Source organism: Microtus pennsylvanicus, chromosome 14 (genome assembly GCF_037038515.1).
Source record: "Microtus pennsylvanicus isolate mMicPen1 chromosome 14, mMicPen1.hap1, whole genome shotgun sequence".
NCBI classification, from domain to species: Eukaryota; Metazoa; Chordata; class Mammalia; order Rodentia; family Cricetidae; genus Microtus; species Microtus pennsylvanicus.
Window position 1 is genome coordinate 72,296,878 of NC_134592.1, and position 22,900 is coordinate 72,319,777.

The 22,900-nt window shown below is 42.0% G+C and overlaps 1 protein-coding gene across 33 annotated transcripts in view; it reads left to right on the forward strand.

Moving 5' to 3' along the window:
- The window catches only part of Hdac9 (histone deacetylase 9), an 834,213-nt gene that overhangs the window by 517,779 nt on the left and 293,534 nt on the right, over positions 1-22,900 (forward strand). For 32 of the 33 annotated variants that reach the window (XM_075948414.1, XM_075948435.1, XM_075948434.1 and 29 more), the window contains 3 exons: positions 2,918-3,040; positions 5,786-5,996; positions 6,412-6,629. In XM_075948414.1, the coding sequence (XP_075804529.1) occupies positions 2,918-3,040; positions 5,786-5,996; positions 6,412-6,629 (552 nt within the window). The remainder of the gene's footprint in view (positions 1-2,917; positions 3,041-5,785; positions 5,997-6,411; positions 6,630-22,900) is intronic. The other variant, XM_075948415.1, reaches the window with a different exon arrangement.

The window sequence follows — 22,900 nt, forward strand, 5'->3', positions numbered from 1 at the left end:
TTCTTTGCCTGCCCACACCTAACACCCAAACTCAGCCCTGATGAACTGATCGTCAAAGGCTTCAGAAAGGTTATATGATAGCCTTACGTTTAATGCTTCTAGTTTGTTTGTCTACAGTGTGGGTTTGCAGTTGTGGAAAGGTTTTATGTTAAAGCCACCTTTCCAATGCTCTAAGTTGTGACACATTGACATCTCAGCAATATAGCCCCAAGAATGGGCTTTCTGAAACCATCTTCTAAAAATGTTCTGTGTTTTACTTTGGACTGTGCATGCTTATCACAATACTGAGGTGGGGAGCATGCGCCATCCTGTGAGAGCACACAGTGGGTCAGTGCTGAGGTGGGGAGCACCACAGCCTGTGAGAGCACACAGTAGGTCAGTGCTGAGGTGGGAGCACCACAGCCTGTGAGAGCACAGGTCAGGATCCCTCATTGTCTATGTAAATGGCTCTGCACCATCTGTCTGCACTCAGATTTGATTAAGGCCCAGAACAGATAGACTGTTCCTATCAAAACCCTAGCTGGGGAAAGCTGTGAACAAAAAGGCAAATTTGTAGGGAACAGTTGTCTGTTCTAGGAGGATCTAGATCTGCAACACTGGAAACCTTCTTAAACTCAGTGCCTAGTGCCTCATTACAGTTGAGAGAGACAAGCAATGTCTGTGAGAAGGACAACTGTACCCACAGACATGGGCGCAGAGAACAGTCCTCGAGTTCTGCAGAACCTTAGGCAACGTCTGCCAAGGTCAGCAGTTCTTCTATTTGTAAGATGGTCAGGGCTGTCTTCTTAGGAGGCCTCACGCTCTCTCCTTCCCTTCTCTTCTTAAGCCTTAGGGCTTTTCTCAAATGTGATATCAATTCCCCTTGCTTCTCTTGCCTCCGTTGGGGAGGAGGGCAGCAGAGTTGGATGGACTGGGAATGTTGCTGCTGGTCCCGCTTTGAGGTGACTCCTTTCCATGCGCATGCTCAGTCTCCTTGCCTGAACTACGAGGTAGTCTGGGAGGATTAGTGAAGAAGATGAATGCACCACGTGAGAGATGACATCACACAATTTTTATATAAATTCTGGGGTCTGCAATCCCAGCACTTCAGCCGGGCCTGCCAGCTGTTCCCATCACCACATCTGGAAAGAAACCGGCTTCCACACAACTGTGTTGTCTTCGTGTTATGGAGCGGGAGGGTTTACAGATGTCAGCCCACGTGTGGCGATGACTTCCTCTCTGTGGACTGTGGACTCCCCTGCCAGAGATTCCGTCATGGGGCTACTGTGGGAAGCAGTCACCTTTGAATGGCACTTGGTAATTGAAGTGGCTGTCTCCACATTTTTTCTCTTTTATGAATATAGATGAGTGGGCTGTTCCTTCATTTTGAAAGAGTATTAGCTGCCGGTGAGCTAATAAAACATTTTTACTTCTTTGCATTTTTTGTATTCCATGCATATATTATATATTAAAACTGATTTCAAAGCCCATTTTATAAACAAAATAGTTGCTTGCTATTTTACTTTGAGCAAACACACAACTGTTACCAAAAACTCCTAAAATAAAATTATAATCTCGTACATTATAATTTAAAAATCTTTCCCAATAATTTTCTTGCTTTGTAGGCTTGTGCATCTTTAATTTCACCATATAAACTCAATGGAGCCTTAATAGCTTGACATAACACAATTCTCATGCATGAATAACTGACATGTTCTTTTAAGAAGAAACACAGCCTGGGTTAGAGCTCCAGGCTGCAATGGGAAAACCCCATGCTATGCTTCTGCTTGTATTATGTTAAGGCTGAGTCTCATCTCCAAACAGTCCTATGATTGAGATAACGTTCTGGAATAACATCCTGTGTTTTCCTGGTGCATCACTCTTCGGTGACATTCTGAGGCTGTGTTGTATTGGCACGTGATATTTCCCCTTGTTAATTGATATCCCAGGTTTGTCCTGGGGAAAATCTACAGCTCCTCCAAACATGCTTGACAAGTTATTATATTTACTTTAGTCAAAGCCCGTGCGTGCAATATCCCTCTTGGAGGTGGTCTATTATTGGAGTCCCATATGCTTTTTGTTTGGGAAGAAAGCAGTCACTGTACCACACTGTTACATGGGGTATTCTTTTTCAGGATGTTGTACCCTTGGGAACCATATCAGGCCAGAGTTCCCTGGTCTAATAAGACCTTTGGAACTCTTATTGTATAAAAGTCTAGGGAGGGGAGCAAGAGTTAAACAGAAAATGTAAGCTAAGCAGCCATTGTGAGCCACATGTGGGAACACACATCTCTTAGTGTTGGGTTAAAACGGTATTTGTTGTAAAACGTACCGAGACGCCAAAAGGTTGAGGGTATTTCATTATAAGTGCATATTACTGTCAAGTAGAGATCCCGAAACATTTTAAATTTAGTTTTGAAAGTATATGATGTGAAATTACACCACCCATAGCTTATTGATAATTTTATACTAAAATGTGATTAATGGAGAAGCCTTCTGGTGCCGCTTGCTCTCCTGTGGCTCTCCTCTCAGAACAACGGCTTGAGACTGTGGTCAAAGCTGTGGCTGTTGTTGTACGGGAAGGGTTGTAAATGTGCATCAGTCACCAACTTTGATTCTGGTATTTCCCTGATTCATGACAGACATGTTAATTATAGTCTGAAAAGCCAGATTTCCAAAAGAATTCTTCACAATGAAAATAGAAATTAATTCACCATATCTTATGACTTTCACCATATTATGACTTTCTGATAAAAAAAAATTCATTTAAATTTTATACTAAAATGCCTGAGTATTATATAGAAGCAAGCAGTAAGCACTGGAGTCTTTCTTCACTATGGTAACATAGAAAGTGCATTATGGAATTTGAGCATTTACCAAGAAAACTGATGAATTTCTAATATTTTAAGAATCTCCTTTTCTCATTTTTTTTCAACAGCAGCTGGTCCCGCAGCAACGCATTCTGATTCACGAAGATTCCATGAACCTGCTCAGCCTCTACACCTCGCCCTCTTTGCCCAATATCACTCTGGGACTGCCAGCTGTGTCGTCCCCACTCAATGTGAGTGAAGGTGCCCCCAGCCCAAGACAGCCCAGTGGCACTTTTTACATGAACATGCTATGTCTTGTGTATTTGGACTTGCGACCCTTGTTAGAAACAGCATCCCATACATGGTTTGTTATTTGCTGCTTTGTTAAAGGCTCTTCTTTTAGTTTCAATTCACAGAACTGGTTCACGTGATCATTTACAAATTACTTGATTGGGTAATGATTTCCAATGTAACCATATGTAATCGTCTTCACATGCAGCTTTGTGTCTCCTTCCTGTGAAGGGGAGACTGCAGTCCACATTTACAGACCAGGGAGCCAAGGCTGGGGAGTTTAAAAGCTCAAGATCACAGACTCAGGGAGCGAGAGGCAGACCGAGCATCCTCTAGGCCAGAGCTCAGGCCATGAGTCCCTATAGCACCTGTTTGTAGAATCCATCCCCGAGAGGCTTTGTTTGGGGAAGGCCCTGGTTCCACAGTGAAGGTTACATATCTGGAAAATGAGCCCCAAGAAAACATTTGCCATTCTCAGGAGACTTCAAGAGAATTATTTAGGTTAAAAATCTTGACTACTGAAATAGGATCTTCAGGCAGAGTAATTCTCCGAGTAAAATAATAATTTTATACATACTCTCTAAAATAATGAGCATTTTACTTGTTAGCAAATATTTGTCAGCTTCCCATGGGATAATTCACCACAGACGTTAGGAAATTAAACTGTGCGTACATAGACGTTGGATGTTGTCCCCACCCTTGTCACCAGGGTGGGCACTCACAGAGTCATGTCTTCTCTTAGTGCAGCATGTCAGGGTCACATATGTCTTTGAGATAAGCATTTTATCAGAACTAGAAGTGTATTCCATGTGGAGTATTAATAGAACAAAATATCTTCTATGACTATACACCATTTGTGAGTAGGCAGATTGAGAATGTGCCCGCTATAATCCAAGGATTACAGAGAGAAGCATGAAAATCCTGAATCAGGTACATTCTTGAAGTTCCAAAGACTTGTAAACAGCTGGTTCTAATGGAAGGAAAAGTGGAAATGGAAATTAAACTTAAAATAAGACATGGAAATCTTTAAATCATAACTTATTAAGATTATTTTTATTTCTCTGTCGTTTGTTTAATGTCCTATAGCTACCAAGCCCCACACTTCCCTGAGATACCAAGTCCCACACTTCCCTGAGATGCCAACAGGCACTTGGATGCCTCCATTTTCTATGTTCTCAGCCACTGCCTCCTGCTAGCTCACACATGCACAACTTTTAACGTGGTCCAAGAAATTCTTTCCCAGAGGACTCGTACTAAAGGCAGACCATCTTATGTTTCAATGGCAGTGCCATTTGGTGCCATTGGATGAATACGCCAGTGTGGTTTGGATTAGTTTTGTTTTTCTTTGCTTCCATTTTGGTGTGGATGAGGTCTTCACAATTAATTTCTCGGTCGTATCAATCATAGCCTTTCCCCAGCAGAAGGGCCTCTAATTCTCCCTCCCCCACTGCACAGAGGACGATTTTAAGGGAGGGGGCTGGGCCAGGCATCCCTTGTATATTAAACATCGGATTGACCCACTCTGTGATTCAGACAAACCATTTACCTCTTCGTCCTTCAATTTCTCCATCACTGAAAATTGTTTTGCCTCCCTAGTGCACAGCAATTTTGAAAGATGAAACATAAGTTTTGGAAAGAAACATGCCACATAATTTTGAGGTATTAGCCTTCTGCTTTTGTAACACCAAAATGACCACCATTCATTAAATTTTTTGAATAGGATAATTCATTATTGCTCTTGATGATGTAATTATAATGACTTCATTACTGTGTTACCATGCCTTTCAAGTTCTTAATAACACTTTTATTTGATATCTGATTTCACTTGTAGTTTACTTTATTATACAAAAGTATCTGGGTTGTCATTTTTAATATTCGGAGATGTAGGGATCTGTTATGAATTAATAGAAAATATATATTTAAATCAAAGTCTTGTCTATTTGTACCAGCTTTCACAGAGTGAGACAATTTCACTTTTAAAAAAAATATTTGAAACTTATAGCTTTGTGAAAAATTAGAGGAAATGTTGTAAGAATGTATGTTTTGTGTTTGTCTTGAAATTCTAGAATTATAGCCTGCCTTATCTTCATCCACATGATAGCCTTCATTTGAATAAATGTTAACTTTCCAGCATACCTTTTTCTCAAGCAGTGCATTTTAAAGTATTATAAAAACTCAGCTTCCCTCTTACAAAGCCTAAAATTCATGTTGACTTTTTATTAAGCTAACGTACAAAAGGTACATGTATTTGTGGTTTACAACATTGTCTTTTGATCTACATAATGTAATGAGTTATGCTAATTAACATATGCATTTTCTTCCATATTTTTTTGGGGGGGAGAACACTTAGCTACTCAGTAAGAAATTTTGAAGTATATTTTGTTATTTATGTAACCATTATCACCAGGATAAACGACATTTCACGACAAAACATTTAAACTTGTTTTCCCTGTGTAGCTGAGGGTTTTGTTTACTCTCATTTTTAATAGGTAACACAAATTTTCCTTAGGCTCTGTACAATGATACCCAATTGCTAAATTGTTTCCAATGCCGCAATTGTATATTTTGTTAATTCTTTTTTGCTGCTAAAAGTCGTGTAAAAGATACAGGATTATGCATTTTCCTCTTCATGTTACCTAATAGCTCGAGGCCTGGTGTGTCACCGGGATGAGGAGGATTAACACGTTGCTTCTCTCTGGGCACAGGCTTCTAATTCACTCAAAGAAAAGCAGAAGTCGGAGACACAGATCCTCAGGCAAGGCGTCCCTTTGCCTGGCCAGTACAGCGGTGGCATTGCAGCGCCCTCCAGCCATGCTCACGTAGCGATGGAGGGGAAACCCAACAGCAGCCACCAAGCTCTCCTGCAGCACCTACTATTGAAGGAACAAATGCGGCAGCAGAAGCTGCTTGTGACTGGTAATTAACAATGACATCATTTTTCAAGTCCTTTTAGTACTGTTATCCGTGATCTAATGTAACATTTCTTTAACTCAAAACTGTAATAATGATTTCTGTTGCTGTACAAGTCCAGACACTTGGCACTGGGGGAGGAGCTATGAGCGTTATGTGTTCCTGGTCTGTAGGCTGGAGCTGGGAGGGAACCCTTGGATATAACAAGCTGCATTGCTGGCTGAGGCTCCTGCTGCACAGACATAAGCTTGGTCACGTCTTGGTACTCATGTCTTCTAGCACCCAACCTACCAGTCTTCAATGGTCTGTCAGGTGCTTCTTGTCTTCTCTTAAAGGTGCATCTTTGTTTACATATCAATGTGTAAACACACTCACTCTCTCTCTCACACACACACACGCGTGCGTGCATTTTGTTTTTCAGGTGGAGTTCCCTTACACCCTCAGTCTCCCTTGGCAACAAAAGAAAGAATTTCACCAGGTATTAGAGGTACCCACAAACTGCCCCGTCACCGACCCCTGAATCGAACCCAGTCTGCGCCTTTGCCTCAGAGCACGCTGGCTCAGCTGGTCATTCAGCAGCAACACCAGCAATTCCTGGAAAAGCAGAAGCAGTACCAGCAGCAGATCCACATGAACAAAGTAAGCCATGAGCCGACATTAAATACTAAAAGGTTTCCAATCATTTGGGAATGAGAGGGGGGTGTTGGGAATTACACTCAAGGCAAAAGTCACCATGCTCGCGCAGACATCAGGGTTGTTGGACAGGACCCCAATACCACTGTCTTCACCATTTTTCTGTCTACAGGACTGTTGAAGTAAGACTGAGATCATGGGTTAACAATTTGATTTACGATCAGGAGGGTGTTTGTTTTCATTCACAGGGACGTAAGTCCTGTGTGGATGAAGCCTCCCTGTGATGCAGGATAAACGTGAGGTTGGACAAGCTGGAAAGGTACCTCAGGTGCTGGCAGATAGGGCAGTGCAAGACAACGTGGTGTTTCGTGGCAACATGTTTCCGTCCGGGTTGTGTTAATTTTTCAGTAGGCCTACTTCATTCCAAAAATCATTTAAAACAGTATCGCTGAAACTTCTGGTAATTTCTTCCCAGTCCCCTGATTTGGGCTGAAATAATGATGGCCTGTATCACTAAACCAACCACAAAGTAACAGTGATGGCAGTGTAATCGTATCTGACAGCACAGGAGAGCAGGTTCTGTGGATTTGTAGGCTAGGATCCGTCTCGTGGTGCTCTGTCACATGCGTGCGTGTCCTAACGGCACTGTTGTATACTGGGAAACAGGTGCGCAGCTCAGCCTAGTAAAGGCTTTGTCGCAGACGCAAGCACAAGGTGAGCCGTGGTGGGTGCAGATAGCATAGCTGTCCTTCACCTCTTGCTCATGGCAGGAAGAGTGGGGGCTTCACTTTGTGCCAGCCCTACCCCACGCTACTCCCTCCCCACTGCCACCTCTGCTCAAGGGGGGCCTCATGAAAAGAGCTTGGACTGAAGAGCTCTGAGCAGTCCAGCCTAGTCACTTGCTTTTTGGAGACAGTCTACTGTGAGTGGGTTGGGGTATCGGGGTAGAATTGAGCTCTTCCCAGCCTTCTTTCATGAGATCTTGTAGACCAGTGGTTCTCAACCTGTGGGTCGTGACCCTTTAGGGGCTTGAGCGACCCTTTCACAGGGGTCATCTAAGACCATTGGAAAACACAGATTTTGCATGATAATTCATAACACCAGCAAAATTACAGTTATGAAGTAGCAGCGAAATAAGCTTATGATTGGGAGCTGAGCACAACATGAGGAACTGTATTAAAGGCCCACAACACTAGGAAGGTTGAGAACCACTGCTTTTGACTCTTTCTGAATTATTTGCTTGCTATAGCGTTTCTCTAAGTTTGCTAACTTTATTTCTGTTAAATCAGTTTTTCCTGAAGGAATTAGCTTCCTTTTCTGCCCACTGCATTGTTCATGGTTTGATTGCGCAGGCTTACTCTTTAGTGGTAGAGTGAGATTTGTTTTGTGGTGCCCCAGAACAACTTAAAATAATTCCATAATCATTATAAAAACACGTACATTACAAGAAGTGTATATGGGCTGAAAGAGTAGGAATCCTATGCTTTGACTCAAAGTTAGGTTTGCTTATAAAACTTGCAGGTGAACTTACACAATTGGACTGCTAAGCTTCTGTTGGTACACATTTCCACATTTATAAAAGTGCATGAATATATATATATATATTCATATATATATATCTGTTGATAAATCAGGCAAGTATGCCCCTTTGGAATCACTTTTTTTTATTTATTTTATTTATTTTTTTTTTAGTTGTTGCAAAAAAAATTTTTCCGCCTACTCCCCGTTTCCCATTTCCCTCTCCCTCCTCGCACACATCGCCCCCTCCCCCCACTCTCCTAACCCGCTCCTCCTCCCCCCCACTCCATTCATGTTTTATATGAATACCTTTAGAATATTTTAGAATTCACTTTTTCTGACTCGGTGTTTCAGATGGGATGCTAATGCCACATTTTACTCTTTGAGATCATGCTAGAGATTTGATGGGCAGATGCTAAACTCAATCTCAGAATCAACCTAAGATGAAAAGCAGGCATTTGCATTCGAGCAACAAGCAAAGCAAATCTTATCAGCAGCCCTTCCTATGTGAGGCTGACTCCCTGGAATCTGTTAAGAATTCTCCCCCAAATTAGAAACAAACCTCTGCAGTGAGGTAGACGTTTATCCAGTGGTTTGATTAGTAAATCCTGTCTTAATCAGGTAGAATGAAGGCTAGAGAACTTCAAAGCGCCTGCTGACCTCTGTGTGTTAGCTCCTCTCAGCTCGGGTGCTTGGGTGACTTGAGCACGTCTCCAGTTGGCTTTTCTCCAAATATATATTCCATATGTTTAGTCGAGTGGCATACGCTCCCTGGATGTTCTCTAGATTATGAAAATATTTGAGCTGTCCTTGGTTGTCTAAGGAAATGGAGAAGAATCCTATGAAAGAAAATACAGAGCCTGTGTTGTATTCCAAAGTGTTTCCATGGGAACCATCAGGAAGTGAGTCACTGCTGGTCACCCTTCTGCCAAGGTGATGAGGGTATTTACTTTTTATTGGGCTAGTGCCCTGGTTCAGATGCCAAAAGTTGCTAAGTCTCACCTTAATAATACATTTACGTGCATTCTGTCCATTTCCTTAGAATAATTATTAGTAAGAGACAAACACAAAACTTTTGCCATTTTCTCCTATCATGGATGAACCTTGATGCCATCCGTTCCAACGAGAGCAAATAGCAGGCTCAGTCCTCAGATCCTGGCCTTCGCTCATGCGCAGTCATGACAGGAAGTAGGCCTATGTGAGCACCTAGGTGTGCAAATGGCGTGCCCAAAATATATCTTCCTTTAGGTCTCTGAGCTTTTTATAGTGCTTTTCCCCTGGAGGACTTAGAGAAAAGCATGAAATAAGAACCTAGTTAAAAATAAAGGCCCAGGACCGTCAGATTGATCCATCTAAATGTGGTGCCCGCCATCCCACCTGCTGACCCGAGGTCCACCCTAGGCCCACGTGGTCAAGGCTGAGAAGAGACTCTCACGACTTGTCCTGTGGCTCCCTCATGTGTGCTGTGTCATGGGCCTATGCACACCCACTCACACAAACAAATACAAACTAAGTAAATACATACAAGTGTAATAAGTATTTTAAAAATAAGGCTGTTTCTAAACCAGTATCTGGTTACAGAGTTGGCCTTCAGTGGTATACCTGAATTGCCAATAAGCCCTAGAGAGCTTAGATGGAAACCGTGAAGAACTTATGAAATGTGTAATAATACTAACTAATGCCACCCCGGCTATCTGACTACTTGTTGCCTCTGCTTTGATGCCATTCACATGGGGTGTGTGGCCTCCCAAGATTATTTGCCATTTATAATTATGTTATAAATGCTCGAGAGGTGGGCAGAGGTACAATATTTTTATTGCAATGTCTAACAGCAAGTAAAGGGGGTATCGTGAAAGAAAGGATAGATCTAGGTAAGAAAAGGAAACTCATTCGCAATGATTTACCACTCCATTCGTGAGTCTGAATACTCTATTTTCACTGAAAGTATTTTGAGATGGTTAATCGTGCAGAAATCATATTTTGCAACATTTATTTGTTTTTGACATTTTTCAAAAGCAAAACTGTGCATTTTTATTGCTGGTATACGGTATGTGGATACTATGATGCCTTACATTTTGGTGAACTTTCAAAAAAATAAGCAAACAAAAACAATTTCTTCATCCTAGAACCAAAGCAAGGCAGTAGATTTTTGCCATTGTGTTTTGTTTCCCTTGTTGGAAGATAGAAGTCTCAAACAAAAATTTCACCAAAATATAAAAGACAAGCCCCCCAAAGTAGTAAGAGGTGAGCAATTCTCTTCTGAGCCCACTTTGAGTTTAAATATTGCCAGTTTTTGCACCCAGGACAATAAACTATGATTGAGTTAATAGAAACACACATCTCCTACTAATATTGATGATTATTTCAACATAGTTTAGTAAAAACACGTATCTCCAATCCTGTCACCATGGAGCGTTGTTTTTGAGAACGTCCTTTAGACGTTTTAGTTTAACTTTAACACGGGTCTCTGACAGCCCCTGCCCTCCCAAGCCCTGCATTCTCTGTGGCTTTAATAAGATAGCATTGATCCATGCCCAAGAATTTCTGCTTTAACTGAAATTTTCACGCATCCGCTAATAATTGCCTTTTAAATATTCATTCCATGAAATGAACTTGACCTGAAGTTTCACTGTCTATTTGACTAACATGTCCATCGACCTGAACCCCCTCGGCAGATCACTGTTGAATTTTGGTAGACAGTGCCTTAGACACTGATAATCTGCACCCTGTCCTCAGGGAAGGAAGCAGAAGATGAGCTCATAGTAACTCGAGTAACAGTGCTCAGCATCAGGACGTAAAGCAAGAGAGCGGAAACGAACTTTTTTGAGGAAATAATATTTGAGATTTGTTTACTTACTTCTTGATTATTTTATGTTTATAATCTTTCTTCCTTTCCTTTTTTTTTCCTTACTGGCTCTGTGATAAATATCTTACTCATTCCTATGGCTGGATATCAGCCAACACATTTTTTAAAACACATAATTCACAAGATGATATCTTATGTATGTCAAGGCTCAGTCTAAATAAAAATATTAATTATTTATTTATTACCCTATTTAAGCACTTTGACATGAGTATTATTTTATCATAATAAAAGTATGTCTAAGACATGGCCAGTGAGTTGAAGGCCAAACAGATGTTCTGTGTTGCCTTATTAGAACGGCTAGGTGGTTCTGTGCTGACATGCAGGGCAAAGTACATTTCCGCTCAGCGCCAAAGATGAGCAAATAGGGAGTTTTCTCAACATTTTGGAAGAGACTTTGACCCTCAATTCAAGTAGTATATGTTTCATTAATTCCTTTTCATGTAACTGTATGAGTCACTGTTACATCTCATCCCTACTCCCTGATGATTGATAATCACTCCCTGCCTCAGTCGTCTGTGCTCGGAAACCCAGGAGAATATCTTTCATGTCAGTGGTCACATGCAACAGTACATGTGATTTCCTTCCTGAACCGAGTGCTGTTTGTCCTATTGGAAGCAGCATGCATTTTGCCAAAGTTGTTTTTGAAGATCAACACGATCCTGTAGACATCTGTATCTTAAAACTTCACTGGTTATGAATCTGTAGTTCATATCCTATTCTTCACATTAGCTTTATTCTAATACGTCTACTCCTCTCTCCTCTGATTTACTTATGAGGTTTAATTTTGAGACATAATTAAAGGTCTGTAGCCATCTCAGCTCTGTGTGCTGAACCTTTTTGTCTTAGGATATTTTTCTGCTTCTTTCCTGTGGCCTGCATCTTCCTACCGTCTGTTCCCCCAGAGTAATATCTAAATAACACCAGCTTCTTTTTACATACAGCATCCACTACGCACCAAATTCTCCACGCCAGCATCCTCCCGTGCATTATCCCTTGAATGTTAACAACTCAATTTACAAAACCACCGAGGATGTGCATTTTCCAGAGGGTTCATCAAGTGTAGCAAGTTGGCAGTGCTTCCTGTGCACAGAGCTGGAGTCTGTTCTCAACTACTGTGTCAGTGATTTTAGTCATGTGCCTATGACTGAGTAGATGAGCGGTCCTTCCTCTGTCCGTCACAAAGCTACCGACCTCACATTAAAAGCAGAGCAGAAACACATTTTAGAAAGCCAGTGTGAAGAAATCCTATTGCCCACACTGCTTCCGTCTTCCTGGGCATTGCCTTCTATCCAGGTACTCACTCGCTTGGCAGTCCCCATAGGTGGCCTTCGCAGTGGGACTCTCGGATGTCCCGTTGGATGAAGGCTTGCAAATGGCTGGCAGTCACTTGTGCAGGTAGTGCTGAGCCTAGCGGCAGACAGGTCACATTGTGCTTCTCTCTTGCATGCCGCCACCTGGCCGTGTTTTAATGCTGGACAGACCAGCTTCTCGCAGGAGTTCTGAGCAAGGCCAAAGCTGAACGCTTACTGACTTCATCATGTTCTACTGAAATGCTAAGGTTGGCATCTCTTCTCTGGTGGTTGGAAAATGCCTTGTTTTAAGTCTTATAGAGCTGATGAGTAGAAACTTGAACAGCGCTTTCATTTCGGGAAGCAGGCATTACTCCTGTCAGGACTCATTTCTCTCCATCCGTCTGACAGCTTGTTTCCATGAGGGTGCTTTAATCACCAGCCGAGGACTGCATTCTGCCCATTAGATGGATACTATCTTCAAAAACGCTAGCACGCACAGAAAGCAGCTTTTATTACAGTAAAAAGCCCCCTCGATTATTTATCTATCTGTTGAACTTTATAAAAGAAAATTTGACTTTTCTCCTAAATAGATTCTGTTTTGACATGATTAGGCCAATATAAATAGATCCTTGTAGGTATGTAGTGTGCTTTTTTTTTTAAAAAAAAAAATCCATTTTTGTTATGAAACCAGCTTGCATCACCATGGAAAATTTATATAAAAGCATTTCACTATATAATTACAACTTGGTGGTTTATAATACAGAAAATCGCTTGTTGCTTTATTAGTAGCTGTGATGAAATCTTGTGTTTGGAAATGAAACTAAATGGCCATTCCAGTGGATGAAAGCCTAGTCTTCATAAACACCTCCAGCCTTGCTTTCCGAGCTGTGGCATCAAGGGGAGACCTCGGCCTTTATTTTTCAATCTACACATTAATCACTTCAGAGGCACTTTTTATTGAATAGAAAAATAGCTGAATAGTTACTATGAGGTAAGCGACCAGCAGAAAGAAAATTGTCTGGGGAAGGAAGCCGTGTGAACAGCGTGGCTCATTTGGATCTCAGCAATGCTAAATAATTCGGGTGCTTCTCAACCTTGACAAATAGTTCCATTTGACAGAATGAAATAATTAAGTCTGGATAAGGAATTTTTAATCGAGCTTGTGGTCTATAGAGCTGAGAACTGCAAGTGTACAACAGATTCTTTCTTAGAGGTTTGAGCAACCTTTACGTCCCCAGTTTTAGTTCCATATTCTCTGTATTCCGCAGCTCTTTCTATAAATGTTTGGTCACACCTGAGGGGGCCTAGGATCCAGAACTGTCATCTGTTATAGAGTTTCTGCTTTCCCTAGGATGAGTCTCACCCAGATCTGCAATCCCACAACCTGCGTGTCCCAGCGCCCTCTTACTAGTTGTGCATCCGGCCGCAAAACTGTAGTTAGACAGAGTTAGTGCTGGTCCGGAGGAACTAAGGATGCCCCACAGAGGTCTTAGCTCATTTACAATTATGGTGAACGTGTAAATAAAAATAAAGAAAGTATGCTCTTTTCCTCAGATGTCCCAAAGACATACAAACTGCTAACAATAACCAAAGATGGTTGTGTGCAATATAGAACCCACATGAACTGCGAAACTGAGGCCACTCATAGACCCTTTGAGGGACGTTCCTGAAGACTTGTAACTTTGGGTGGAGTAGTCAACATTGTGTCTGATCATCCTCCGATGAACAAATCGCAGAGGCTCGGAGGGGAGGATGGCTTGAGAGGATGTCCATGACAGAGCCTTACATTAGGACATGGCGGTCCTTGTGCAAACCACAGCATGCATGAGCGTGGACAACACTGTAGCTCTGTTTTCCTTATTAGGTCAGTAAGATGGCTGTCGGGAAGCAGTGGGCTGCTCACACTGCACACACATGCCATCTGCCCCAATAGCTATCCTTTGCTGTAAACCAAATCACCATATCATCACCATATCCTGTGCCAGCTCCCTGCTGCGCCTGCGCATTTGTCATGAGGCAGGATTTGCTTTCTCTTCGGAACAATATTTTGGTTGGTGATCAAGCTTTTTATTGAAGTGTAATTTCCACACAGTAAAACATAACAGTTCAATGAGTTTTGACAAATCTGTATTGTCTTAGCATTACCAAAATCATAGCGTAGAATGAGTCCCTCAACTTCCCTCCTGCCCTTTCTCTGGAGTTAGTTTCTACCCTACCTCCTGGCAAAGTCATCATTTTTTTTAACTAAAGATAGACAGTAAGACACATCACAAGCATAGGAAATTGTTTTAAGAGACTGGCTTTCCCTATAGAATGCTTGGGGAATTGTTTTCAGGGTCATAGAGCATCAGCCTACGGTGTGGGGTCCAGGCTGGGAGCTGTCTGTGTGAGCAAGCTTAGTGTCTTAGGACTACCAACTCTGGTCACATTCGAAAATAGATTCCAAGCCAAGCCTACATGTTGGGCATTCTCCCAAACATGAAATTGCAGGAATTGCAGGCTTATGCCTGTCCCCTCTTCCTTTGATCATCGCCATTCAGGATTTCCTGTCTCCATTCTTAAATGGCCCGTGCACTGTTTCTAGTTTCCAGGATGGAAGGATTGATCAATAAGGAGATGGTGAGAGAGGGAGGGAGGGAGTTGAGCAGTGGTTGGAGGACCTGGCGTTGAGCTGCTGTCTGTACTGAGACCCTGGTGAAGCCACCAGGCATAGAAATAAAAGGGCTACTTCCCAATGTGCACTTTATCTCTTCCCCTAAAGAGTGAAAGAAGAAAATGTTTTAAATGTTTTACCAGCTGCAAATTGGCAAGAAGATGATGAAGGACAAATTTCAGTATTATATTAATGGATATAAATGGCAAAATTAGTTAAAACACAAAGTGTGGAGGACAGCTAGTGTTGTAAAGAAAAACTCTCAAAAAATCTATTCTTTGGCTAAAGGTTGTATTTTCTGAAAATTCAGTCTTCTATCTGTATTTACCTCTCAAAATGGATCCTCTAAGGTAACCATTGCTTGGTCTGTACATCTCTAGGCTTCTCTGAAAATGATCTTGTCACTGCAATCTGTGTCAACGTGGCCTTCCCTCCTGAGGAGCTTCAGCATGAACTCCTTTTCCTCTGCATTCTCTGACTGCCAGTTCTTATGTCCATGTTCCCTACTCAGACCTGGGAGGGTCCTCCCTTGACCAGTGTCTTCCCAGGGCCTCCCAGTTAATGCTTAATAAGTTAATGGTTCCAGGGATGAAAGCCCAGATGGACAACTTACTCAGCAAAGCTAAATGGAAGATGTTTTGAGGGGTTTTTCCAGAAGGGACTTGTCGCTGAAATGTTAAGACATTCTGAGAGCCAGCTGTCTTCATTACAGGCACTGTCTGGATAATCATTGAGAGTTAAAAAGATAAAGATGAACTTATCCAAAACTCACTTGGTCCTTTAGATCAATAAGCGTAATCAGTAGGCAAGGGTGTATGGCAGACTTTTATTCATGTCAACAATGAGCGAATATTTAGAGACGTTGTCTTCTTGTCCTTCATCTGGGCCCCACGGATTATTTTACCGAGATGCACAGCATCAAAGTGACACGGCGTCTTTGGCTAGAGGACAGCGCTCCTCTCTAAGTAGACCTCCTGATTTGTCGTCCTCCCAGTTCTGCATCTTGTTTTTGAGAACAGTTGGTACATACCTAATCTATTTGTGAATTGAGACAGGATTTTATCATTATATTTAAGTCTAGTTTCCTTGGAGCTTAAGGAAAAGGTCTTATTTTCCAAAAGAAGAATATTACATTTATTTAAAAGAAAAGGGAATAAAGACATATTTGCACTGTTGCCTAAGGAAAATCTGTCTTAAAATTTGAGGTAGAATTTTTAAGAAGTGCTGAGCTGCGTGAGGGTTGTTCTGCAGAACAGATGCATCAGAACCCCCGTGCTCACTGGGTTGTCCTGCTTGAGGGTTGTTCTGGAGAACAGATGCATCAGAACCCTCGTACTTGCTGGGTTGTCCAACAATGTCTGAAAGTCATCTGTAATCAAGAGTAGGTTTACCCCTGAATACTGTTTTTAGTTCATGGTTCATAAATGAAGATTTTTGTGGACATATAAAGGATTTCGTGAGGAATATTTAAATTGTAGAATTTTAGCTGTTATAATGAAAAGCACTTATGGCTGTACTATATTTTTATAGAGTTGAAACCAAGCAATGTAACTTTCATAGCAATGAGCTTAATGTGCTAATATGCTGAAATTAGCAATACAGCTTTTCAAACAGTGTTAAATGAATTTATATCATGTATTGATAGAATATATGATTTTGTCATGAAATGTAAAACACAGAAACTACTACTCGCATCCAACTCTAGGAGGTATAGGTAAGAACTGAAGTGCTTAATTGAATTCCTTACTTGAAAACAAGGTATTTTGACCATTGGTCATAGTTCCTGGAGTGTATTCATGTGAGCGTGTGTTTGTCATGGGTGACCACATCCCAGTGAGGTCACGCACTACCTGTGGCTTTCTCAGAGCCTGTACAATGGCAGCAAGGTCGTAAAAAGACTGAGGGGCACAATGTCCCATGAGGAGGAGCACAGGCTAAAGGGAGAAGAGATGCTGTGTGGCCCCTGTCTTCGTCTCAGGTGGAGTCTCCACCAGTGTGGCTCACCTGGCGTCAGGTGGACAGCGTACAGTGTGTTTCACAGACAGGGACTCAGCAGAGGTTCACACAGGCTTGTGCCTTTGTCTGTCACACAGATGTTTCTATCCAGCCAGGCAACAGACTCACTTTTCTGGGGTATCATCTCCAGATGTTCCACTAAAGAGAGACCCTGCCACCCCACTGAGAGTAAGCAGACATCTTTCCCCATCTGTGGCCACTCAGCAGCAGGGCAAATTAGAAAAGGGTTAGCTGTACCATCTTTGTAATGGTTGTGTTTGGAGTTCAAAAACACATAGAAAACAGCATAATCCGAATACTTACAAATAGTACACAGTAACTGTTCATTTTAAAAGTCTGAAAGAAGTCAAACCTGGCAGGCAGAATTTCTCTGTGACTTTTGTTTGTAGATTTTTCTTGCTGATGCTAATTGCTAATTTTTCCACTCTGGCAAATATGAGTGTTTAAATGAAAACAGCTTTAGTCAGATACCTAAAATAAAAGAAGAAATGAAAATTAACCTCCTCTGTGCATTTATATCTCGTGAAACTGGCTTCAGGATGTCCCCGTTGCCTGTTTGTGTTACAAATATTCACAGAGAGCATCTTTGTTCCTCAGATGGGAAAGTGAAAGATATTGATCATGCACACAGTACCCTACATCACAGTCTGAGGGGGAAAGTTGGAAAGCTTTGCTACCATGTATTAGGTTTGCAGAGATCTGTGGTGCCCATCTGGATACCGTGCCATGCCATGATGTAAGATGATGAAAGGCATCCACCCTGCGCTCTTGTGATGTTTGAATTTCAGTAAGAAACCCAAATAACTGTTAACAAAAATAACAACAAAATGCAGGGCCATAATCCGGGATACATTAATTATATTAATAAAATATATTAGTTAAGTGGTGATACAATTAAATGCTCTAAGGAGCCAGATCAGGCATGCTGTTGTGAGGAAGTAAAAAGTACAGAATCTGCCAAGTCTCATGCAAGAGCCAGCGTGGCATATTCATGTTTACAAGATGGCCAGAGGCCAGGGTATCTGGAGCACAGAAATGGTAGGTTACCGTACACTGTAAGAAGTAAGGTGGGCCGGGTTGCGGGACATCTGTGGACCACTTTAAGAGGTTTGGATGTTATTGTAAACATGGTGGGAAGCTCTCTGGCAGTTGCGTGTTGAGGACAGATGGTACCTAACATAGTTGGAGATGATCAGTGGAACCGCAGGGTTGAAAGGTTCCACACGAAACAGAAGCCCAGAGTCGAGCATCTCAGGGAAACACTCGGGGAAGGAGCAATAATGCTGACCACAGGAGCGGTAGTGGAGGACGGTGTCCACACTTAGGCTCCGCTGTGCAATCGCTGTGGAGATTGTTGCTACAGACGCAACAGAAATACAAGGGAGACAAGGATCAAGTTCAGCTTCACGGCTCGTGGAATGGGGTGTTGGTGTTCACTCCGTGAGAAGACGTGGGTGAATGGTGGATGGAGTAGAGATTATCTTGGTGCTGTTGGGAAGTTTATGATACCTTCAAGATATTTCCTAGCTGAGTGGTTTTGGGAAGGTGTTAGATGGGTGTTTAGAGTGCATTAGAGCAACTGGAATTGTTCACCTTGCTCAATCGCCCTTCACAACGGGGCTGCTCTCTTAGAAGAGGAGGTAGACAGGGAGATTATGAAATGCGCTCCTTTTCAGTCACAGGTTCCCATTTCGTGTTCATAGGGATGGCACGCTTTCTTTTGAATAGAGATTCCTTCTTCATAAAATAAGAGTTTAGGATGTTATAAGACATTTTGCAACTCCAACGTGTATGTGTATGCACATACACATGCATGAGTGCACACACATGCACATATGATTTCAACTCATAAACCACTGTTCTGTCAGGAACCATTCCTTTTACAAACCCTAGTGGAATTCTGTTCTTGGAAAGAAAGTATTTGTCGTGTGGCTTTATGACCAAGTGATGGCGACATGATTTTTTCTGAATGTCTTTATCCTTCTCCTCCTGCCAGTACCTCAGTAGTAGAGGTGAAGTCAGGGAACTCACTGGAAGCAGCATTGTTCCTCAACTGCACACTAAAAAGTGTTGTCTGCAATGCCACGTATGTATCTATGTCAGTGAATTTGCAAATGCGAAGTCAGTTGAGTTCATGAACTTGATGAGGTGATCTCTGGGAGTTTTCAGGATCCTATAAACACATGAAGAGGTCAAATTTCAGAAAGATTTCTGTTGAAAGTACATATATGTTCCATGAACACCCAGGTCATAGCTCAGCTTAACATACTCACCGTTGGTGAGAATTTCTGTTCTGGTAAGTAATGGCATTTGCCAGCACGAGTGAGCATAGCCTCTCTCTTTACAAGGTGCTATTATTTGCATCTTGTTTGACTTTATTGCTCGACCTTCCCTGACACCTGTCAGTCTCCTGTTTAAATGGCCGTGGGGGGTAGGGGTGAGAAATGACTCAATGCTCTTCTTCCAGAGGACTCCAGTTCAGCTCCCAGTACCCGTGTTTAGTTTGCAACACCTGTCTTGTTGGCCACTTCACATACATCTACAGATGTATGGTGTTACAACTCCACCTCCAAGGATCCAACCCAGTGTACTGTCACCCACGCACATGGCATCCCCATCATTGTAGTTGTTTCCCGCACCCAGCTCCCAAATAACCACAAGGAGATTATTATTACACACAAATGCCCAGCCTTAGCTTGGCTTGTTTCTCTCTGGGCTTTTATCTTTCCCTAGTCCGTACACCGCCCTTTACTTCTTACAGCATGGCTTGCTGTGTAGCTGTGTGGCTGACCCCTGATGTCAGCTCTCCTTCCCCCTTTGTCCTCCCTGAGCTCTTCTCTTCCTGTTTATTTTCTCTGCCTGCCAGCCATGCCTGCTTCTCTCTCCTGCTCCACTATTGGCCACTCTGCTCTTTATCAGACCAATCAGGTGTTTCAGACAGGCAATGTAACACAGCTTCACAGAGTCAAACAAATGCGGCATAAAAGAATGCAGCACATCTTTTCGGCATTAAACCAATTTCCACAGCACAAACACATGTAACACATTTTCAACTAATAGTCCACAACACATAATGATAAGCACATACATCATAAACAAAAATAAAATAGACTTCTTACAATGCCCACCTGAATTTCCCTCTGTGCTGTTATTATTGAGCTCAACAAGAAAGCTATGAGTCAAATGGTATGGATGAAAACGTAATTGACATAGCTTTTAAGTGAGCAAAGGAGGAGAGGCGAAGATGAAGAGGGAATTCAGGTGGAAGATGTCTTCTTTCAGATGAGAAAGTTACTGTAAACATGCAGGCGAGACAAGCCCAGAAAAGACGTGAAGTTCATAAAGGTAGAGTGGAAGTTATCAGGAGCTACTGGGCCTAGGACATAAGCCAAAGGCGTGACTGGGGTAGGGGACAAAGGTCCTGTTAATTGTAATAGCAAGGACACTGTTTCCCTGCCCCCATAAAGTGTCTGGAGTTGTCCTTTGTATGTTTTGAGTGAAATAACAAGCAAAAGTACCAGCAAGGAAAGATTTGAGAAGAAAGGCAGTCTAGCGAGCCAGGAACAAGGGTGGAGCGAATTAACAGGGGGGACAGAGGAATGCAGTGGGGTGTCGTTTACGTGCAGAAGGAAAAAGCCACGCTATTGCACATGCGCATTACAACACATACCGAAGAGGGCACGGGAGCTGAAAACAGTGCACGCTGAACTTGGTCCTGCAGTGGAGGAAGCAAGCCGCTGAGGCAAGTGATAGCCGTGGGAGAATGGCTTAGAGGACACATGGCTTCCCTAAGAACATTCCGCGAAGGACCCATGAGAAGGGATGGATCCAGAAGCTGCTCAGAACTGCCCCTGCCCCCATCAAGTAGGGACCTTTGCCACCACGCATCTCCTGTGCGTCGGACTGTCCGGCCCGTCCCTTACAATTCCCTTGCCACACACCCCATGTGGTGTTGTTCCTTTCATCTGCTATCCTCGTGAAGCTGTTTCTGGCAATGTTGTTTGAACACCTGTGTCTTTGGGCCTCCTTTTCAGCATTTTCTGACACGCCAGCCTGTCCCATTCATTCTGCCAGCGAAGCTGTGGTATCAAGAGGAGGTTTCCAATGGTTCATTGAACTTCTGTTCAGGAAGAAATGTCAGTCATCTTCTTGTAAATATTTTCCTTGAAGGCCCTTGCGCTTTCTTGTTCTCTTTTCAAATTCGTTCTTTCTCCCCATAAAACTGCGCTAATATCCTATGGCTATCGAGCCGAGGGTGAGAGCTGGACAGGGTTGAAAGGGACCTGCCTGCTGTCGTTTCTCTGAAGAATGTTTTTCTCAACTCTGCTGTTTCCACCAAAAATAAGACTTTTCTTTTATTTTTTTTTCTCATTTTTTATGGTCCTGAGTTTCTTTCTCCCCAAACCTGCAGGGCCAGGTGCCCTACAGTTACACAGCCAGAATTCCAAAGGAGTGTAGTGTCTGCTCCTTGAGCTCTCAGCCGTGTGCAAACAATTATGTGTTTAAGACAGGAACTGCTGATTACTGCTCAGAACTAGCACAATTATACAGAAAATAGTCTTCTAGCATGCACTTAAAGATGTTTTAAGGATGATGGGAGGAATTTCTCCTTATGCTGACTGCCCAGGAATAATAGAAATTAAGTTGTCAGCACAAAGGAAATGAATATTGAAATTGTCTTTCTTCCTTTTGATATGGATTTTAATTGGTATGTGTTTTCTTTGCTTGATCATCTATCTCTGCTGGGCTTGGAGATATTTGGGTCTTATCCTATTACAGTTCATTTCTGTATATTCCTGTTCTCCACCAAAACATGGTATGAGCCACGACACTTTTTACGAAATATTTTCAGTCTATCTGCCTCCTTTTCTGCCTTCATCCTAAACAGAACACCTTCCCAGCAACGACTTCTGCCATCTCACTTCACTCCTGTGCCCACCTGTACATGCAGAGTGCTACTATAACAACCAGAGTTTATTCTTTAAAGTCCTTGTTAGATATAAAATAAAACCTCTGACACATGAGATCAAAATGCAGTGGTCTTACTTCTTTATAACGCACTGAAACGAGGCCAGAAAGGTGTGCCCATTTCCTAGGCATTAGCAGTGGCTGGAGCCTAACTGCCACTAAATAAATAATTGTTTAAAAAAATGATGAGAACTTCCAATATGCATCCCTGCAGTTAAATTTAAGTCATGTACCAGCATGTTCAGGGCTGCTCGCGATGGATGGATCACATGACATCTAAAGAGCTTACCTTTCAAAGTTTGAGTAAACTTTTTATTCAAACATTAAAACGTGCTTAGATTTTTAAACCCTGTTATATGTGAACATGAGTTAAACTAAAATTCTATGCAAAAAAAAATTGTAGTTTTGTTTTCCGCGATCACATTCTCTGCTTGCTGCTATCCAGGATGGCTGGAAAACAGTTACACAGGTATCGACCCAGCCAAGTAAGGAAGACATCTGAATAATTTTTTTTTTATTTTAAATCTAGTTTCTTGTTTACTTCTTATTTAATTACATTTGGCTCCAATCAAAAATATATATGCCCTTCCAAAATGGTAAAGATCATTCATATTTTTAAACTTCAGAATTCTACAATGAGTATTTCTGTATTTTACAATTCTATTTCTGAAATACTGTCATAATTCGATCCTATGGGCACCAGAGAATTAGTTCTAAAGAACCACTACCATTTAGGTTGGCGGTCTTATAGTGGTTAGTATTTGCTTAAATGTGAGTTTGAAGAGGTTTCTATGCTAACCTCAGCCTTTCTTGAGAAAGGGTCAGTCTCAAGTTTACTTATATTAAGTAGACTTTTGAACTACATCCTTATGAAAGTTTTGTTGCTTCCGTGGACAAGATTTATCCACCTTCTTCCCTTAATGCTTCCAGCACTTTCTAGCTCAAGTTGAGGTATTAAAAATGA